We start from the raw sequence: 19,685 nt of genomic DNA, 5'->3' as shown, positions 1-19,685 counted from the left end.
ATCAGTAAATGCATTTCTGAACATTGGGTGAGGGCAGGATTGGGCTCAGCTGTGATGATTACCACGAGTGAATAGCTTGGCAAAACTCTCATAAATAATGGCCACTTGGACAGGGTACTGCACAAAACCTGGCACCCGTAGAATCATAAAACCCGGAGTAAAAACGCTCAGCAAAGGAAGGGAGGGGGAAAAAAACTGGAGAAAATTAAAAACTAAAAGTTGAAAACAAAAAAAAGTAGTGTTCCCTGGGTCCCTAACTCTCATGGTTCAACATTCGACATTTGAGAGAGAAAAAATGTGCATTTATGTAGCACCTTTCACGACTACCGGACGTCCCAATGCGCTTTACAGCCAATGAAGTACTTCTTGAAGTGTAGTCAGTTGTAATGTAGGAAATGCAGCAGCCAATTTGCACACAGCAAATCCCATAAAGAGTGCTAGAGAATTGTGCCAGTTGAAATAACTTGGCTAAATGGCACGCTATACAAGTTCTTTCTATTGGGATGCTCTCCAGAAATCTTCCTCAGTGATATATTGTAGAAAGTTTCAAATGGTGTGGTAGAGTGCCACATGGCCCATGAAGACCTGGGTTTGGATCACTGACCAGTGCTAAATCAGCAACCAAACTCAGCTGCAGTGGTTGTAGAAGTTTTATAGCCAGTCTCCGTGGCTTGGTCTAGGGAGAAGAAAAACTCCAACTAGGGTTCTCACAACGGTCACTGGCCAGTGAGCCGTCCTGGAAATTGTGCATGGGGGACAAGGGATGCCAAAGGCTCAGATTCAGCTGTGACATCCATCCATCCCTTACAGTCAAATGGCCTGCTGGTACTCACTGTCTAACCATACAGAGGAAAACCAAGGACACTTGGGGGAGGTACTGGAAGGCTGCCGTCACCCACAGAGCTAGCTCCCATCATACTTTCAGAACTGGAATGGAATGGAATGGAAAGGAGATATACCCAGTAGGGGAGGCGAAGGTAAATATAGTTAGACCTACGGGCCCAAGTTACATGGGAGCAACAAACATATACTTTCAACACATGATTAACCAACTGAGCATTTTTAACTAGATTCAGACTAAATTCTGTGATGAAATGATTAACACCAATACTGAACAGAAAGGATAGAAAGTTTTGAACTGTGTCAGAGGCTTTTATCACACAAAGGAACTGCCAAATGTACCTATGTAAACATCTACCTGCCCACAATTTGTACATACTTAATGCTCTGGAATGGTCCGGGTTCCTTATTCCTTTTGCCCGTAGTCTTTGAAGCAACACTGCAGAAGATAGCTGTTTTACAAGGTAAACTGCCATGGAGTAGTTCTGAAAAAAAAACATGTGCACACTCGTCAACCATGTTAACTGCATCAATGTTCAAACACGTCATCTCCAAGCATTGCAGTTAAACCATATACTCTTATCAAATCTAAATAACCATATTTTCCTATAAATTTAAATTTGGAGTTTGCATTTGTTTTTCTGGATTATGTGTACATTAACATTTTATAACCATCTTGGAAATGAAGACAACAAGGTTTTATAGAGTAAATATATTTATATCCAATGATGGAAATGGCATTGTCCCATGTTGTACCACAGCATGCAGAGAAGAATGTCCCAGTTTTGATTCCTAGTCTGAGTTACTTCATCTCAGCAGGCATTTGTGACACTACAACTGCCCTTGGTGTTGCTGATTTGGTGGGGAGAAGCAAATCAACCATGATTTTCACTCCGAGCTGTTACCCAGCGACTCCTGATAGACAGCAGGTGAGAACAGGACTGGGCTTGGCTGTGGTGACCTCTGTGCTCAAATCGTTCACTAGTATTCACAGTCTAGACTCACACCCGAAGAATTGTCAACTGGGTGAGGCACAGCTGAGCTGGGCTAACCCTTACCCATGGCATCATACTCCAGAGTCAGTGTCTTTACTTCAGGAGGGGGGAAGCTGGTAATGACATTTTAATACAGAAAACTTCTTCACAATGTACTATTTGAGTACAAAACAGGGGTCCAAAAATAACTAATCGTTCAAACTTCTAGAGTTAACGTAGTCAGTAAATAGAAAACCCAAGCCCACTTCAAACTAATATCCAATGTGGTTCAAATTTACTGATTTATTAGGTTTGGTTAAGACCACTTTCCTGTGCGGGGGACCCCTGGCAAATAGTGACATACTCCTGGGGCCCATTACCCCAACTTCCAAAAGACTTAACGGCCCAAAGAAAAATACTGTCGTTGTGGAAAATGATCATTTACAACAACGCAAATAATGCTAGTAAGTCTACAAATATAAAATACGGAATTCTGGAGACACTGCGCTCATGGACACACTGCATGCCTAGCTTCAAACCAACAGAAAATGATATTGTGACTCCCTACCCCCAAGGTCCCATAGCGTGCGTGGACTGCTGTTTGTAAATCTAGGATTTACAAACTGCACAGCTTCCTAAACAAATTACATTTAAAATACATAAAGGTATTTGCATGCAGATTCAAAGAATTCTGCATGGTTAACTTGTTTCAAAGGCAAAAGATATGGGTTGAACTGTACAGTTAGATGCAGGAACAGTAGTTTTGTCCAAGGAGGATATAAATATCTAGGCCCAGGTAATAATGACATTCTAGGCAGAAAAATAAAACCTGGATGGTACCTCAAGTATTTACATCAAAATTATATGAACTTATTCTAACAGAAATCTAACACTTTGTTGAATGCACATCTCACTATGTCATACCCAAACCTGGTTCATGCAGTCAATAAAATAAATGTATAAATCACATTTAATGGAGGGGAGGAGCTATTGGCTGTCAAAAGATCCTGAATACACAGCAGAGTGTGTGATATCAAGCTATTGATGTAAGAGAAAATGGAAACACTTGCACTATACTGTACTTTTCCAGGCATTGATTTGCTTTTTGCAAGTGTATTTCTGTTACAAAGCAAAAGGAAATAAACAGGCCTGGAAAGCAAAGTGTTTCTTGAAATATTTTTTTTTTAAAGTGAGGGCTGTTTGTTGATCCAATACTTAAACCGATCAAGCCTCTGAACTATTTTGTCTCGCTCCCAAGCCCGGAACCACTGCGGCCAAATTTTTGAATCTCAGATTACATCAGCTCTTTCTAAGAACACTGCTTAAATGGCAACCAGCAAAACATTGCACTCTAACCCATCAGCACTAATACTCAAGTAAAAGCTCAAGTCAAGACCATAGTAGGGATGATCAAAGACAACTTTTGATCGTGACTGAAATTTGCCACCCTTAAGATATGATAAAAATTACAATTAACAACCAAAAGTTCCACTCTGTCATGAATTCGAACAGTTAGAGCTTGCCAAAAACTGTTACAACCACATCTGTCAACAATGTTATGATCTGAGAATCATAACAGCTGGTGCTGAGTTGCAAAGTGTGCTATCCCAGTTCAGACTTGCATTCTTACACCAACCATGAACCAAAAGATTAAGACAAAGCAATCCACGCATGGTTTTCACTGCCCAGCCTACTTCACTGAAGTTCTCCTCAACCAAGTCGCTCCTGTTTGAAACTGAAATGCCACAAATATTTCCCATTTCAAAATGCAAAGGCACTTCCAAAACAACTGGTTCTTTTTAGTGGATTTAGTAAATTGGACAAATCTCAGGCAGAGGCCTCACATAATAAGCACATAATTTCAAGAAGCATGTCAACCCAGGAGAGTGAATACAAAGCACAGAATTGCATTTATCACAGGACTTTCCCTGGAGAATCCAGTTAAGTATTTTGTACCAACTCTGTGTAATGAGAAAATACATCTTTAAAAAACCCAAATGCTAAGAGAGAAATTTGGAGTACAAAAATTAGTACAGTAATTGTGTCGCAAGAGTCACTGAGTGGATAAGAAAATCAGGCTGCCCTTATGAGAAAAGCTTTGCTTGCATTTAAAAATATTTATTCCCACCCACTTCACACCACCTGTACTCTCTTTATTCTACGCACCTTTCTCAGTTAGGACAAAAAGCAGACCATCAGCTCCTGTAGCTGCAGCCATCTGACACAAGGCTGTGTGGAGATGCACAAGAGAAGCTAAACCTGGCTGGTCCTTACTCCAGGAATATGCCCGGCCTCCACTTAGCATTTTCCTTAGTCGAGAGTTAATATTGGGTTGAACATACTATATGAGGAAAATTACAAACAAGTTCAAGTTCCACCCTTTGGGCTACCATGCTGCTGTCATTTTACTTGCATTTCTGCAGCTGCATCATCAAGCAATAATTATCCCTTTACTTAAAGGTACCTTCCTCTCCTACCTACTCCGTATGTCCTGACTTATTCTTTTTAACAAGGTTCCACTGGCATCAACTGTTCCCTGGCGCCTCAAATTAAGTTCCCTCCATGTGCGAGGAGTGTTGAAGGGCAGTCCTGATCCTCTTGTTGTCCCCACACCTGTATGGAGTCACTGGATAGCAATTAGGAATGAGAACCAAGGCAGTTTCTTTCCATCCCTAGCCCAAGGCTAACCTTACTGCCCAACTGCTACTCTGGCTGAAATCAACTAACTCAGCATAGACTGGTAATTGAAGCTGGAACCCTATCTATGGTTTTCATGATTCAATTCCATACTGGGCAGTATAATTACAAAATGAGCTATTGGGGAGCTCACTCATAAGAACATAAGAAATAGGGGCACAAGTGGGCCATTCAGCCCTTCAAGCCTGCTCCGCCATTTAATAAGATCATGGCTGATCTTTTACCTCAACTCCACCTTCCTGCTCAAGCCACATATCCCTTGATTCCTTTAGTATCCAAAAATCTATCGATCTGTTTTGAATATACTCAACGACTGAGCATCCACAGCTCTCTTGGGTAGAGAATTACAAAGATTCACAACCCTCTGAGTGAAGAAATTTCTCATCTCTGTCCTAAATGGCCAACCCCTTATTCTGAGACTGTGACCCCTAGTTCTAGGCTCCCCAGCCAGGGGAAACATTTTCCAACTACTGAATGTTTTTTACACGCTGCTTCCCCTTGTACAAACCAGTAACGTTATAAAATAACACCCTTGTTTTTATTGCTGGCATTAGGTCATAAGCTTTTCCTGCATTTTGGGTTACATCATCCCAGTTTCCTGTTCCTCAGGGAGGATACTTGGTTCCCTGAAACTTAGACAAAACTTTCACACAGTATCGGTCATTGTTGGTAGAATTAAGGAAAAAAGTCATACTTAAGCCAATAGCACTTCTATTGTGACGCTCTTCATTAACCTCTCAAATTGCTCCCACAACTAGTGACAAACAAGCCATTAGTATATAACTCTTGTTATACATATCAAAATGTTCTCCCAGGCACAACCCAAGCTCAGAAAGTCAAACCATGTAAATTGTATTACTAGATGCTTCAAGTACTACTGTGGACATAGTATGGAAATTTCACATTCATTAAACTTCGCTGAAATCCTAGGACAACAATGATGAGTGTTTTATTAGGATTAAGATTGAATACAAATGAGCATGCTGGAAAAGGCACAAGGACCAGCTTCATTTTAGTTAAACAGAACATCTGAAACCTGCTCCTGACTGATACAAAACCCAGCATCTGGGCCATAAAGTGTTGTGCTGTTTTAATTAATTGCTTTGAGAAAATGAAGAAAAGCTTACTCTTCCAATTTCTGCCGACCATGAAACCACAATAGTGTTCGGCACCGTCGTGGACAATCTGACTAGTGAGGTAATATTGATTGGCCGGCTAGGTCGCTTTGGTTCAACACCATTTTTGGTTGGTGGTAGATAGCCCTAGGATGAAATCAAAAAGTTACTTAATTCTCCTAAAAGAATGAATCTAAAGAATGAATCAAAAAAAATCTATTAGACCAATTACTTTAATACTTACTGGAAGGTTACAAGTCTTTCCATTTACTTTCACACACAGATTCGGGGGGAAATGATCTTCCTGTGGACAACTGGTTTCTGATAAACAAAACCTTGAAAATGAAAAAATAATCAGTTACAAACTTCAAATAATCTCCAATAATTCTGATCTGCAATTGTTAACCAATAATGGATATACTTGTCTAGCTATACTGGGGACTGAATGCTTACTTGACTAGGAAGTTGAGTCTTGACCTTCAGCATCTCAATATGCACAACATCCATTACTGAGCAAATTCTAATACAGCTTCTTAGACTGATCATCTCCCTGAATCCATTAAGGTTACTAACACATGTCAACCATTCTATACCAAACAATGATAAACTTTACAAATACTGTACCATATTGTAAGTGAATTGTTATTACCAAACATTTTTGAAAATAATGCGAGCCACATGCTACAATTCTTATTCTAGGACTAAGCTAATGTAATAAGGATTATTGATGAAATGGTCCTGCTCCTCACTTATTTTCTTTGCATTTCCTCTCCATCTCTCCTGAAGGCTGGGGCATGGTTCCCTGGGCGTCATCAGTACTCTAGTACCTCATCTAAGAGTGCATTCTTGATGTGTAAACCATGTGCAGCAGATTATTCACACCAAGATCACAGCCAAACACAATGCTATCCCAACCTGATAAGCACACATGTAAACTTTCTAGCAAGGATCACTGGATAGCAATCAGGTGTGTTGTTTTCCTTCCGAGCCCAGAAGATAGGTCAACTCTAATTTCCTAAATGCTGCCCAGCTGAGAATCAGTATGAGGAACTCAGCACAGACTGGAAATTGGACCTGGGACCACACAGTTTGCATGGCTTAATATGACATCAGGCAGTGTCTTTAATTACTAGGCCATCAGGGAGCCAAAGCTCTCACCACATTTATAACAGAAGTTAGGTAAAGTTACTTGAAAATATTTCAAATAGAAACTTATACACTGTAGGCCAATTCCAGTGATGACTGAATTTTTTTTCCAGAGTGACATTTGTTTTCAAATGTTATCTTCATGAAACAGAGTTTCAGAGAGATCTGATTTAGAAGAGGATATGTTTTATACCATGTATTATACTGTATTGTGAGTCTGTGAATGTCAACATGACCATCATTAAATCTCCTCACAGCACTGTCTTGGCAAAGCAACCGTTAGTGCATGGGCTGCCCATTGATGGAGATTCCAGTGTGCATTATGCTTTTAAAAAAAACAAGCAGAGCATTCCTGCATTGCTGATTTAACTATACCACAAGTACAAGCCATATACTCAAAGGACTGAGCCCCGTACTGTCTCAGTCTGCTAGGTTACGGATTATGTTGTGAATGGCATCTTTGCATACTGCTAACATCATCAGAGCTGATCACTGGGTGTTGACTTTTTATGTAATCCAATCTTTTTGAATACCAATTTTTTTTTAAAACAGCAAAAACTATGAAAACCAGTATCAAAGGTTTTTTCCCCCAAACATGGCTATTTTACACTTCTCCCAAAATGTTAAGTTGCTGCAAGATGATTACCACACCAGCTTCATTTAATGAAATCATATTCCTGCAAACTGTGGATACTGTGTACTGCCCCACAAATGAAAAATACCCGAGAGAGAAAGAAAAGATAAACAGAACGAGTGAAGATAAGCTAAATAATGTGCATTTACCTTAACTGAACCTGAACTGTGAAGTCACACTTGGTCCCCGATATGTCCCTAAATAAAATTGAAAGATATATTTTTCACACATTTCAAATTTATATTAGTAAAGGAAATCGTACAGGACAGTTCAAAATATCATTCATGAGTACTGAATCGAATGATTTATACAATTTGCTTCTTGATAACCCATTAGAAACTTTGTAAACCAAACAATATTTTTTTTATTTTTTTTTTATTTTTAAACAGAGCTATTAAAAAGATGGTAATAGTGCCAGAAATAGTTCCTGTTTCTTTCATTAAAATTATGCTTTAAAGTAAGGTTGGGATCGAAACAAGTAGTAACCTACTGAACAGCATTCATCTTTATTTCTGTATCAGAAAACTTCGCTCACAGCTTTCCTTAAATCCCAGAAACTCTTATAATCAGCAGAGGAGGTGGAAGATTGATGCTATGAATGCCTAATAATTATTTTGTTGATGCTCAAAATTTTGTTATATAGGAGAGCTGCCTGGGAGTGTTACATGGGGAACCGTGAACGCCTGGGAGTGTTACATGGGGAACCGTGAACGCCTGGGAGTGTTACATGGGGAGCCGTGAACGCCTGGGAGTGTTACATGGGGAGCCGTGAACGCCTGGGAGTGTTACATGGGGAACCGTGAACGCCTGGGAGTGTTACATGGGGAACCGTGAACGCCTGGGAGTGATAATGCAGGTAACTGAATCCAGGGCAATGCTTGAGCAGTTTACAATAGTTGTGTGAATCCCAAGATGAGATCATATCCTTGAAATCACTCCACTAACCAGTAGTTTTACAATATAATGAGACTGTTTTGCCCTTTACCTAGAATATAAAAGCAAGGAAGTACTACTGCTTTGATATAGCAATGGTCAAGCCTCATTTGCTATATTGTGCTCAGTACTCCACCGTAGAAGTATATACAGGCCTTGGAGAAAGTCCAGTGATGATTCGCCAGGATAATACCTGGATGAAGGGGCTGAGCTAGGAGTGGGTAAACTGTGGTTAAATTGCCTGGAAATTAAGAGGTTGAGAGACTGGAGTGTATAAAATAACAAGGCAGATAGTGAATCACTCTTTCCAGAACAAGGAGGCAGTATATTAATATTCAAACTAAGCTGGTTCAAAGCAAATCCAGAAACGATGTCTTCACAAAAAGGTTGTGAGAACATGGATTGCAATGTCTCGGAGGTTTATGGATGCAAAAATCACCACAGGCATTTAAAAGGGAGATAGGTATTGGTATTAAGGGACACAGATAAGGGGCAGGGAATTGGGATTAAGAGCTGCCACGGCTAACAAAATAGCCGAGCTGTTCTTAGCGGATGTGGGTTTGTGCGGGCGGCATGTGTATGTGGTCTTTATGAGCAGGTTGTGCTATGGCATAAAATTTCAAACTGGCAATTTTAATTCTCAAATAGGTTTATTTATGCAAATACATTAGAACAGTTTAAATTAAAACACCAAGTATTTTACTTTAGTCTTACTGTCAAAAACTCTATTTTAAATTGGATAATGATTTCTCTCCTCCCTTTCCTAGGGCACTGAGGCCAAATGTAGTCCCAGACCAAGAGATGAGAAGTAGTCAGCATCTTAACTACTTTATTGGAGAAATTGAAACAGACCAGATGTTTGATTTGAACTGCATACACAAAACTACAACATCTTTACCTGAGCCACTCAAGTTTCCCACTGTTTCAGTTTAGCATGCAATTATAGTCAGTTAAGACCAAGCTATGCAAAATCGAAGACGGCTAACTACTTACATGGAGTTGCTAATCTGCTGAACTTGTTGTGGTGTCAGTGCGAATGCGAAGCAAGTCTCCTGAAACCGCTGACCATTATCTGAAGCTTAAGAAGAAAGAAATCTTGAGTTTACAGTCAATATACTTTAAAATCTAGATGTAGTTTGTGGTTTTGAATGAGACAAATGCAACGTATGGTGATCCTAGTTTGTTCAGTCAGTTGCTGCAATCTCAATGGAATTATCTCTGGCCCATAGAATAGTCTGAGTAATAACAATTGGCACACCGTGAATTTATTGTCAAGGCAGATTTATTGGCTACAGGCTCACCATTATTCACATATCCAGAAACCTGTTCTCTTAGATGAGACAGCTTTATTTGTATATTTGTAATATTCATCTTCCTCTGCACCCTCCAATGTGGTCAGTGGGTTTATTTAGAACATTGGTACCAAAATACAATAGCAGAAATGCAATTCTGTACAAGACACTTCTTTTGGAATTCTCTTCAATGATCTCAACTTGCTTCCAAACCCATCTCAGTGGCAGAACCTGTGCTTTACCTTAGTATTACACAACTCAAAAGTCTCCCCAGATAATAATCCAAGTTTTGAAAGACAACATTTGCAAGCAAATTGCCAGGCGTTCCACAGTTCTAATGAAAAGTAGGAACATTTTGTACACATTTCTTGTTATTGAAATTCTAGTGGCAAACAGTAATCAATGTCAGATTATTTTCCATTAATTTGTAGGATGGCAGTTCCCATTATAGGAACAGTTATTGCAGCATCACACATTAATGAGCAGTGGACTTTGCCAAGGAATAAGATGCTGCCAAAGTCTGTGAAAAAGTAGGTAGTTGAGATATTGGATGGGATAAAAATTGATGAGGAGGAGGAGGAACTAGAAAGGCTGGCTGTACTTAAAGTTGATAAGTCACCAGGACCAGATGGGATGCCTCCTAGGATGCTGAGGGAAGTAAAGGTGGAAATTGTGGTGGTGCTGGCCATAATCTTCCAATCCTCCTTGGATAGGGGGCTGGTGTCAAAAGACTGGAGAATTGCAAATGTTCTACCGTTGTTCAAAAAAGGGTGCAAGGATAAATCCAGCAACTACAGGCCAGTCAGTTTAACCTTGGTCATGGGGAAGCTTTTAGAAACGATAATCAGGGACAAAATTAACAGTCACTTGGACAAGTATGGATTAATTAAGGAAAGCCAGCACGGATTTGTTAAAGGCAAATCGTGTTCAACGAACTTGATTGAGTTTTTTGATGAGGTAACAGGGAGGGTTGATGAGGGCAATGCAGTTGATGTGGTGTACATGGACTTCCAAAAGGCATTTGATAAAGTGCCACATAATAGGCTTGTCAGCAAAGTTGAAGCCCATGGAATAAAAGGGACAGTGGTAGCATGGATACGAAATTGGCTAAGTGACAAGAAACAGAAGGTAGTGGTAAACGGTTATTTTTTGGACTGGAGGAAGGTATACAGTGGTGTTCCCCAGGGGTCAGTACTAGGACCACTGCTTTTCTTGATATTTATTAATGACCTAGACTTGGGTGTACAGGGCACAATTTCAACATTTATAGATGACACAAAAACTGGAAGTATAGTGAACAGTGAGGAGGATAGTGATAGACTTCAAGACAGACAGACAGGCTGGTGGAATGGGTGGACACGTGGCAGATGAAATTTAACGCAGAAAAGTGTGAAGTGATACATTTTGGTAGGAAGAACGAGGAGAGGCAATATAAACTAAAGGGTACAATCCTAAAGGGGGTGCATGAACAGAGAGACCTGGGGGTATATGTGCACAAATCATTGAAAGTGGCAGGGCAGGTTGAGAAAGCGGTTAAAAAAGCATACAGGACCCTGAGCTTCATAAATAGAGGCATAGAGTACAAAAGCAAGGAAGTTATGATGAACCTTTATAAAACACTGGTTTGGCCTCAACTGGAGTATTGTGTCCAATTCTGGGCACCACACTTTAGGGAGGATGTGAAGGCTTTAGAGATGGTGCAGAAAAGATTTACAAGAATGGTTCCAGGGATGAGGGACTTCAGTTACGTGGATAGACTAGAGAAGCTGGGGTTGTTCTCCTTAGAGCAGAGAAGTTGAGAAGAGATTTGATATAGGTGTTCAAAATCATGAGGGGTCTAGACAGAGTAGATAGAGAGAAACTGTTCCCATTGGCGGAAGGGTCGAGAACCAGAGGACACAGATTTAAGGTGATTGGCAGAAGAACCAAAAGGCAACATGAGAAAAACATTTTTACGCAGCGAGTGATTAGGATTTGGAATGCACTGCCTAAAAGGGTGGTGGAGGCAGATTCAATTGTGGCTTTCAAAAGGGATTTGGATAAGTACCTGAAGGAAAAAAAAATTGCAGGGCTACAGGGAAAGGGCGGGGGAGTGGGACTAGCTGAAGTGCTCTTGCAGAGAGCTGGCACGGGCTCGAGGGGCTGAATGGCCTCCTTCTGTGCTGTAACCATTCTATGATTCTATGACTTGGCAGCTGTCTACATAGATGGTCACAAGTAGCACAAAAGAGGGACAAAAACTGAATAATCCCTACACAAAATTAAAGCATATGGATTGTATTAAATATCAAGCACGATAATTTCAATGCTGAAATATAGCATTACCCAGAGATCATTTATAAACAGTCCAAGGTTAATTATTACAGTTGATATCACACTTTTCTGCGTTAAATTGAGATATAGTCAGGCCAGATTACTTCAGGTGAGGGACAAAAAAGAACCACTATCTAAAAATACATTATAATTTAGCGCCGTAGTTACAACTACAGGTATTTGTTATCGTCTAGTCCCTCAAGTAAACAGCTAAGCTTAATAATTCTGCCGGTATGCACTTATTCTTTTCACTGCTCAATAAGTGTGTTTGGCAGGTTAAAGGCTAGGTCACAGTCTAGCATAGTCAAGAAAGATCATGTGAAGGCACTAGTTATAACTAGCCAGTGGGAAACACTCTCAATCCTGAAATGCCCAATAATTCATTAAAATACACAACAAAGAAGTGATTCCCAATGAATTGCCTTGGCAGAAGCATATGTAAAGTCTCCTTTGTAATCACTATGGGCCCGAATTTGCAGTCGGAGGCTTTCCGCAGGCGGATGGCTCCAAACAGCAATAAATCTATGCACCTACTGATGGTCCTGGATCCATGGAGACTCGCACTCCTGGGCCTCTACGCGTAGGCATGTGTAGAGACCCACGTACCCCAGGGGCACAGGTGGTTCGCAAGCACCCCTGGGATCACGTGGGCCGGCCCAACCAATGAAAGGGGGATCCCGTATGGAATCCCCAGAAGCATGAATGGGGATCGCATAAAAAAATACATTTACATACCAAATAAATTTTAAAAAAATTTACAATTAACAAAAATACAATTTAGTTAAACATTTAAAACAAAAATTTAATTTTTTGAAAAATAAATTTAAATGTTTTAAAGGGGCTAAAAATAACTAACTTATTCTACAGGTGTTTTAATGTTTAAATAATTGGGAAAAAAATATTTTAATATTCATTTAAACTCTTACGCTGGTAAAAGCAGGCCTTACACCTGCTTTTACCAGGCATAAGAATTTCATAGGCATGCGCTGGGCAGTAGTTGGGCAAATAGCCCGGGGATGCAGATCATCTGTCAAAAGATTCTTGACAGGTTGCAAGTTCCTGGTTTTCACACATGCGCTTCATACGCAAAACCCTGGAACTTGCGGGGCCCTTATGGGCGCCTATGCACCCATAGGCACTGGAAAATACGGGCCCATAAGTCAGCGTGGCAACCACAATTTTGATCAACTAAAGGATCGTTCCACTCGGGCTTCTCAAATATTACAGTGGGAAAATGCACGGTTCGAAGGGGCACTGAGCCACACAAACCAAAAATCTCACCGCTTCTAGCCCCGATATATGGAGTTAGTCCCACATGAATGGCACACACTGAAGCCTGTTGAAAAGTACTGATGTGGGGAAAGGACATGATTGGGTTTAGTTGAGGTCCCTTTTCCCTCAAATGGTTAAACAGCCCCAAGACGTGCAGTATCCAGGTTCATTCACGGAGAGCTGCAACTTCAAAAGGTAAGTGAGGGTTTACAGCTTCTGGCATTGTTCCCAAACAAGGATGACTCCCTCAGGAGAAGGGGAGAAAAGTACAGAATATCCCTACAACTTTTCTTTATTGTAAAGTACACGTTTAAAAAAAAGTCTATAATGCAGAATTTACTTATGATTACCGAATTTCAATCCCAATGATTGTCGTCTTCCACCATCCTGATTTTTGTTTGCTATCTTGCGTTTGGAATAGTGGAGATTTAAGCGTAATGCTGATGTAACCCCCTTCCCCCTGTTCAAGTTGCCAATCTGAGCATTGTCCTGTAGGAAAGTACTGAACAGCAGTCAAACACTTCCTCCCAGGGGAAAGAAACAAGAGGACAGTTCCTCCCAGTGACTCTTGCACAACCAATGGATTGCCAGGAGTTCCCCGACAGACACCTGAAAAGAGAACACCCATTTCCTCAGCTAAAGAGACCCGCATTTATAAAAAATATAACGTGCCCATCATGTCTCAGTTTCACACGATTAATCTATTTGGATTGTAGTTACATGGAAATATATAGAAGTCATTTTGCAAACAATGGGAGAAATAACCAGTTAATCTGCTTTTGACAGTGGGCCAGGACATCAGTACAATTGCCTGCTCCTCTTCGTAGTGTCATGCAACCTGTAACATCTACCTACATCATGGGCACATGGCCTTGATTTAGTGTCTCATCTAAAGGACAGAACCTCAGATGATGCAGCACTTCTTCAGTACTGCATGGAGTGCCAGCCTAGTTTATACCTTAAAGTGCTAAAATGGAATTTGAACCCACAATCTTCTATCTCCGAGACAAAAGTGCTGCTAACTATAGCAAGCTCATTGCTACAAAAAGTTTCTGATGGGGGAAGGAATAGAAACGTGAAGGGAATTTACAGCAAGTATTATTACAATCACATCAAGCAGCAATCACTCTTATAGACAGTCTAAGATTTCTATACAGGTTCCTGAAGCTAATGTTTGACCCTGCTTGAAATTTTAGGCACAATTTGTGAAGTTGCAAGAGAATGGCAGGCACCAGTCATGCCAGTTAAATAGAAAAGGCCCTCTCACAACTAAAGCAAATACTAAAGACAGGGCTCAACATCTATTCAAACACTTACACTGTAACTAGAACACATACCAGAAGCTGAACACAGGTGCAGTAACACAGGCAACCTCTCACTCACAGGAGCAAGAATATCATTAATGTTTGAGCGATGGCACGTGCTAGGGCATCAGAAGGTCACCAATGGACTTTGATGGCTTTGGATTATTACCCATCACTCAGTAAGCCATGGTGTGTAGAGTTCTGGGCACTCAATTATAGGAAGGATGTTAGAGCCACGGAAAGATTCACTACAATAATGCCAAGAATTAACATTTATAGTTATGAAGACTTGAAAAACTGAAGCTTTTGTTTCCAATAGAACAGAGATGGTTAGAAAGGGCTCCAAGAAAGGTTGTCAAAATTATGAACGGTTTTGAGAGGATAAATAGTGAAAGGTTGTTTCACAGTGGCAAATCTGCAAACCCAGGATGACTACTGGAAGAATGAAGTGGTAACTTAGAAGTTTATCCACACAGAACGTTATTAGGACATGGAACACTTTACCACAAATGGCTATTGTGGCAGAAACTATATCATTTAAATTGGATAAGTATTTGGAAAGGAAGAACACAGGGAAAGAGCAGAGAAATGGAATTAGTGTAGGCATCTCCAGTTGAACTAGCAGCTGTACAGGCACAATGAGCTGAATTGTGCGCTGTAATTCAAAAGTATGCTGGTGAGAATAATCATCAAAATCTCAAACCTTGGCATATTATAGAATTTCAAAACTATTAGGATTTTCATCTAGATTCTTAAAACTGTGATAAAGTCTGATTTTACCATTTATAAAAATTACTGGCATTCCTAATCAAGTTGTAAATTGAGTTTGTGTTTAAGACTTAAATAATAACCAGTGTACTTGAACAAATATACAATACAATGAATATATATAGCCTTGCATTACAGTTTTCTCCTTAGTTATACTGTTGTATCTAACAGGTAATAAAAACAATATAAGTTTCTAGTAATTCTGTTGAAGGGTCCCAAAAATTAATCAATTTTATCTTTTCACATGCCGACAGTTCCAGAAAAATATTTCCAGCATTTTCTGTGTTTGTGTTTAGTACATCCTTCAACCTGTGAATTATTGAAATTTACTGTAAGAAAACAAAACAAATTCAAGTAAACTCAACTAGCATTTTAATTTGCAAGCTTAACATTTTTACTGCATAACCCGTACTTCTAGTCCCTTGCCAAAGAAAATAAGCAACCTGCGAAGCAATTTATTGTTTCACAAATATGGCATAACACAAAGAACACTGCAGCTTCGGATTCCCAGAGGGAGACGGACTCCACAACTCATTAGGAAAAGTCCTAGATGGAAATTAAATTCAGTACAAAACAATATACGATTACATATTTTGGGAGGGGATGGCACATAGTGTATAACACACTGCCCCCATCATGTCCGAGACCTTTCCCTGCTTCTGTAAGGCTCCTACGAGAAATTATTTTGGACAGCTCAACCACAGTTCCAAGTAGCCAAAGGTCCATAGCACAAAACAATCGCACGTCACCACTAACTGTCAATTTCAGAGAAGCCGCTGGATGGCTGGTATAGGAAACGGAAAAATGCACACTGGTGGAGCAGTGGGTTATTAGGGAGGAGAAGATGCTTTGCTCTACACATAGCCATTCCAAAACTAACTTGATACTGGCTTTTAGTGTCAACAATGAGAAAGCATTCCATTCCCCAGCACAGACATCCCTCAGCTCAATAAGCACAATTCAAACTGGTGCTACATTTTTAGATACCCACATGCACCTCTAGATTTTTCTGATCAATCTAAAATTCTTACTAGCACATCATATTCTTGTAACAAGAGCCTACTGAAAATTAGGCTAAAGATAATTTCCCTCCCATATCGGTTCATCTAAATTTTCTGCTAAATTAGAAACATAACAAAAATAATTGCATTTTCAGTGTTCTGGGATAATGCAATTACTGTAAACAGGACAACAAAAATAGATATACTGGGCCGGATTCTGCAGTAGAAATAATGTGCTCACCGTTATTTACATGGAATTCGGACAGCAACTTCCAGCAACCGCACATGCGCAGCTAAACACAGAATTCCGTAATCTGCTGTCCAAGATGCCCTGCTCCTCCAAAGATCTGCTATAAATGGTACCCCGCCCACTGACTCACTGTTCAAATACATTGAACGGCGTGAAGCTGCTGTACTTAACTGAGAGATAGGAATTAAACTCGTCAGAAAAAGTTAGGGCTTGTCCATTCCAGTGTAAGTGCCCTTTTAACGGCGTGGTAAGTCTTAATTACTGCCAAACAACCTCTCTGGTACTGAAAATTAACTTTTACAAGTGTGGAGTCTCATTCCTTCAGATTTTAATTATTGTTGGTGATTTTAAAAACTAAAAACATTTAAATAAAAAATATACTTTTTCCTTCTGTCTCTTTTGTCGCTCTCTGATATCTTTGTACAGGAAACTTTGTGCTATCCGGAGGTTGAATGTCTGGCAGCTTCAATCTAACGGCAGAAATCAGCAGCCGTTTTGGTTAGGTTTTTTTTCTTCTCCTAGCATTCTTTTCACAGGCAGGCTCTGGAAAGCGTCTTTGTAGCTTAGCAACAGCTTCAGAGACGCTTCCAAGCTACTGGGCCGAGTGTTTACAAGCTGTTGCTGAGCAACAGTGTTTGTGGTCAGATACGGCAGGCTCTGGAAGGTGTCTCTGTATCTTAGCAACAGCTTCAGAGACGCTTCCAAGCCACGGGCCGAGTGTTGACAAGCTGTTGCTAAGCAACAGTCTTTGTTGTCAGATACGGAGATGAAAAGCTCCTATCTGATAACATTGACTCTGGTCTATCCGGAAGTTTTGAGGCAACGGCAGCAGCTCGGTCCCGTGGGTGCCGGATAGCACAAAGTTTCCTGTATCTTTCTTTCCCGCTCTTTATTTTGCTTTCTGAACCAGATATGCTAACTGCCACTTCCTGGTTCAGTCTCTGTGTTGCTCATTAACGATTCTTCAGTCTGGTGAGTTAAGGAGATACATAGTTGCTTGCCCTATTCACATAGGTCCTAGATGTCTGTGGAGGGCACTACACTTATTGTCTCTAATTTACAGTAAGTTCCAGTGCAAAATCCCATAGAAAGTCTATGGGCAAGTGTAAGTGTAATGAAGGGTTGGTGACATCCGTTCGCCACAGAGCAAAATCCGGCCCATGGGCTCGATTTGCCACTATAGCCCAGAAACTGGAGTCTATGTTGTCAGAAGTAACTACTGCATACTCAAGGTTCGGTTATATCTGCCACTGTTTAAAAAGATAGAGTGACTGCTGCCAACGAACTGGAAGCTGCGCAGAAGCATACTGCGCTCTCCAACAACCGGAAGCATGACGTTTCTGCTTTTTTAAAAACGATGACACTAACAAGCCGGCTCTCTTCCCAGCTTTAAAAAAACATTTTTAACAAACCCGCTCCAGTGACGAACCGGCAGTGCACATGCGCAGAACGCTTCCAGTTCATTGGCAGCAGTCACGTCCTTAAAAAAAAATATTAACTGGAATCAGTTTTATCACTTTACTCTGCTTTGTCACACCCACAGGCAGTTTGTTCCAAACCGCTTCCTGCCAATTGTTCCACTCCTCTTTCAGAGGCACCAATACTTGCTGGGATGGAATTCCACCAGCAACTCGCCAGTACCTTCGACAATCTGCCATTCTTCATGTGGGATTCAAGACAATGAACATCAGACTATTTGACCGAGGAAGCATCACAGTTAGGTGTGATCCTGCCCTCACCCAACATCCATACGTGCACGTTCCTTTAGCTGTTGCTATATAGTGACCAGAAATGTGAACCTTGACTCATATTCCCAACCTATCAGAGGCACCAATGGCAAATGTGGAAAATTGTGCCACGGTGCTTCATAGAGTCACACGGAAAACCACACCTGGGAGATGTATTTTTCCACAAAACCATTAGAGGAGCTATATGCTCTTTATTCTATTGGCCATTGATATTATTCAGTAAAGATTTATTGCCCAAGTAAGCATGCAACAAATAAAGCGAATGCCCCTCACATTTGGCACTTCAATCCAAGGATATAAAATAGCTCATGTAAAAAAAAAAGCAGGCAGAGTCGATCAAAGCTCATTTCTATACTGCCCTTTAGGCTTACTTACGGAGAACAATCATGACTTTACAGCATTCTCCATGCAAGGTGTACCCTATTTTGTTAGTTCACATTGATGCACAGGAAGAGACCATCAAGCCCAAACAAGCTGTACCTTTTCATAGACCACTACCACCACCTACCCATCCTATTCTTCATTCCTAACTCTCTCCAGAAATAGATCCAATTATCTCAAACTTTTTAAAAATCTGTTTAAAAATCTTTCCTGGTAACATTCTACAATTTTGCTTATCCTTTGGGTAAAAATTATTCCATCTGACGACTTAATTTCCTACTTTTTAAACTTATATAACCTCGACTTATGCCACACAACAGCCGGAGGAGAATCAGACCCTTGCCCCCACGATCCTCAAGAAATCAATATGGCAACAGTGCCAACCAACATAAACACGAGTATGCAGAACTTCCTCTGTCCCCTCATTCCCAGAAACCAAGACCAAACCAGCTATCTCACAATGCTCCCAAGTCAAATAGTAATGCCAAGTTTTGAAGAAGGGTCAAACCCGAAACGTCAACTCAAATTTCTCTCCACGGATGTTGCCTGACTTGCTGAGTTTTTCCAGCATTTTCTGTTGTTATTTCGGATTTCCAACATCTGCAGTATTTTGCTATCGTAGTAATGCCAAGAACCCTGGATGTATCAATGCAAGCATCGAACAATCGCTTCATAAAATATGTATGTCAGCCCTTATGAGAATTCAAATAAAAAATATCTGCACTCTCCATAAGCATGAACGAGTCGTTACCAAGAGGGCCATTTCTTCAAACAAACCAATACAACGTCAGCATTGTATCTTTCTTACACAATAAAAAAAGCAAACAGCACCTATATAAAGATTTTGTGGTCTGTTTCAAAAGAAAATTAGGGCAAAGTGCTAAGCGTTTCCTTTACAGGGTGGAGTACACTGTAACCAAACCTCGTTTCCAAGACACCAGAAAGTCTTTAAGCTACAGTGGAGGCCAACTTATTACTGCCCATCCTGGACAAGTTACACGTATCAAAATACATTTC

The 19,685-nt window shown here is 40.4% G+C and overlaps 1 protein-coding gene across 8 annotated transcripts in view; it reads right to left on the bottom strand.

The window, feature by feature from the left end:
- pias1b (protein inhibitor of activated STAT, 1b) overlaps positions 1-19,685 on the bottom strand; it is a 153,699-nt gene that overhangs the window by 35,026 nt on the left and 98,988 nt on the right. For all 8 annotated transcript variants that reach the window (XM_085968468.1, XM_085968469.1, XM_085968474.1 and 5 more), the window contains 5 exons: positions 9,333-9,417; positions 7,556-7,603; positions 5,871-5,961; positions 5,639-5,773; positions 1,220-1,325 (listed from right to left, as the gene is read on the bottom strand). In XM_085968468.1, the coding sequence (XP_085824594.1) occupies positions 1,220-1,325; positions 5,639-5,773; positions 5,871-5,961; positions 7,556-7,603; positions 9,333-9,417 (465 nt within the window). The remainder of the gene's footprint in view (positions 1-1,219; positions 1,326-5,638; positions 5,774-5,870; positions 5,962-7,555; positions 7,604-9,332; positions 9,418-19,685) is intronic.

This window comes from Somniosus microcephalus, chromosome 27 (genome assembly GCF_052327205.1).
Source record: "Somniosus microcephalus isolate GS21.2 chromosome 27, FLI_Smic_1.0, whole genome shotgun sequence".
In the NCBI taxonomy this organism is placed as follows: Eukaryota; Metazoa; Chordata; class Chondrichthyes; order Squaliformes; family Somniosidae; genus Somniosus; species Somniosus microcephalus.
Note: the sequence above shows the minus strand (reverse complement) of the source record. Positions and strands in the feature narration are given on the sequence as shown.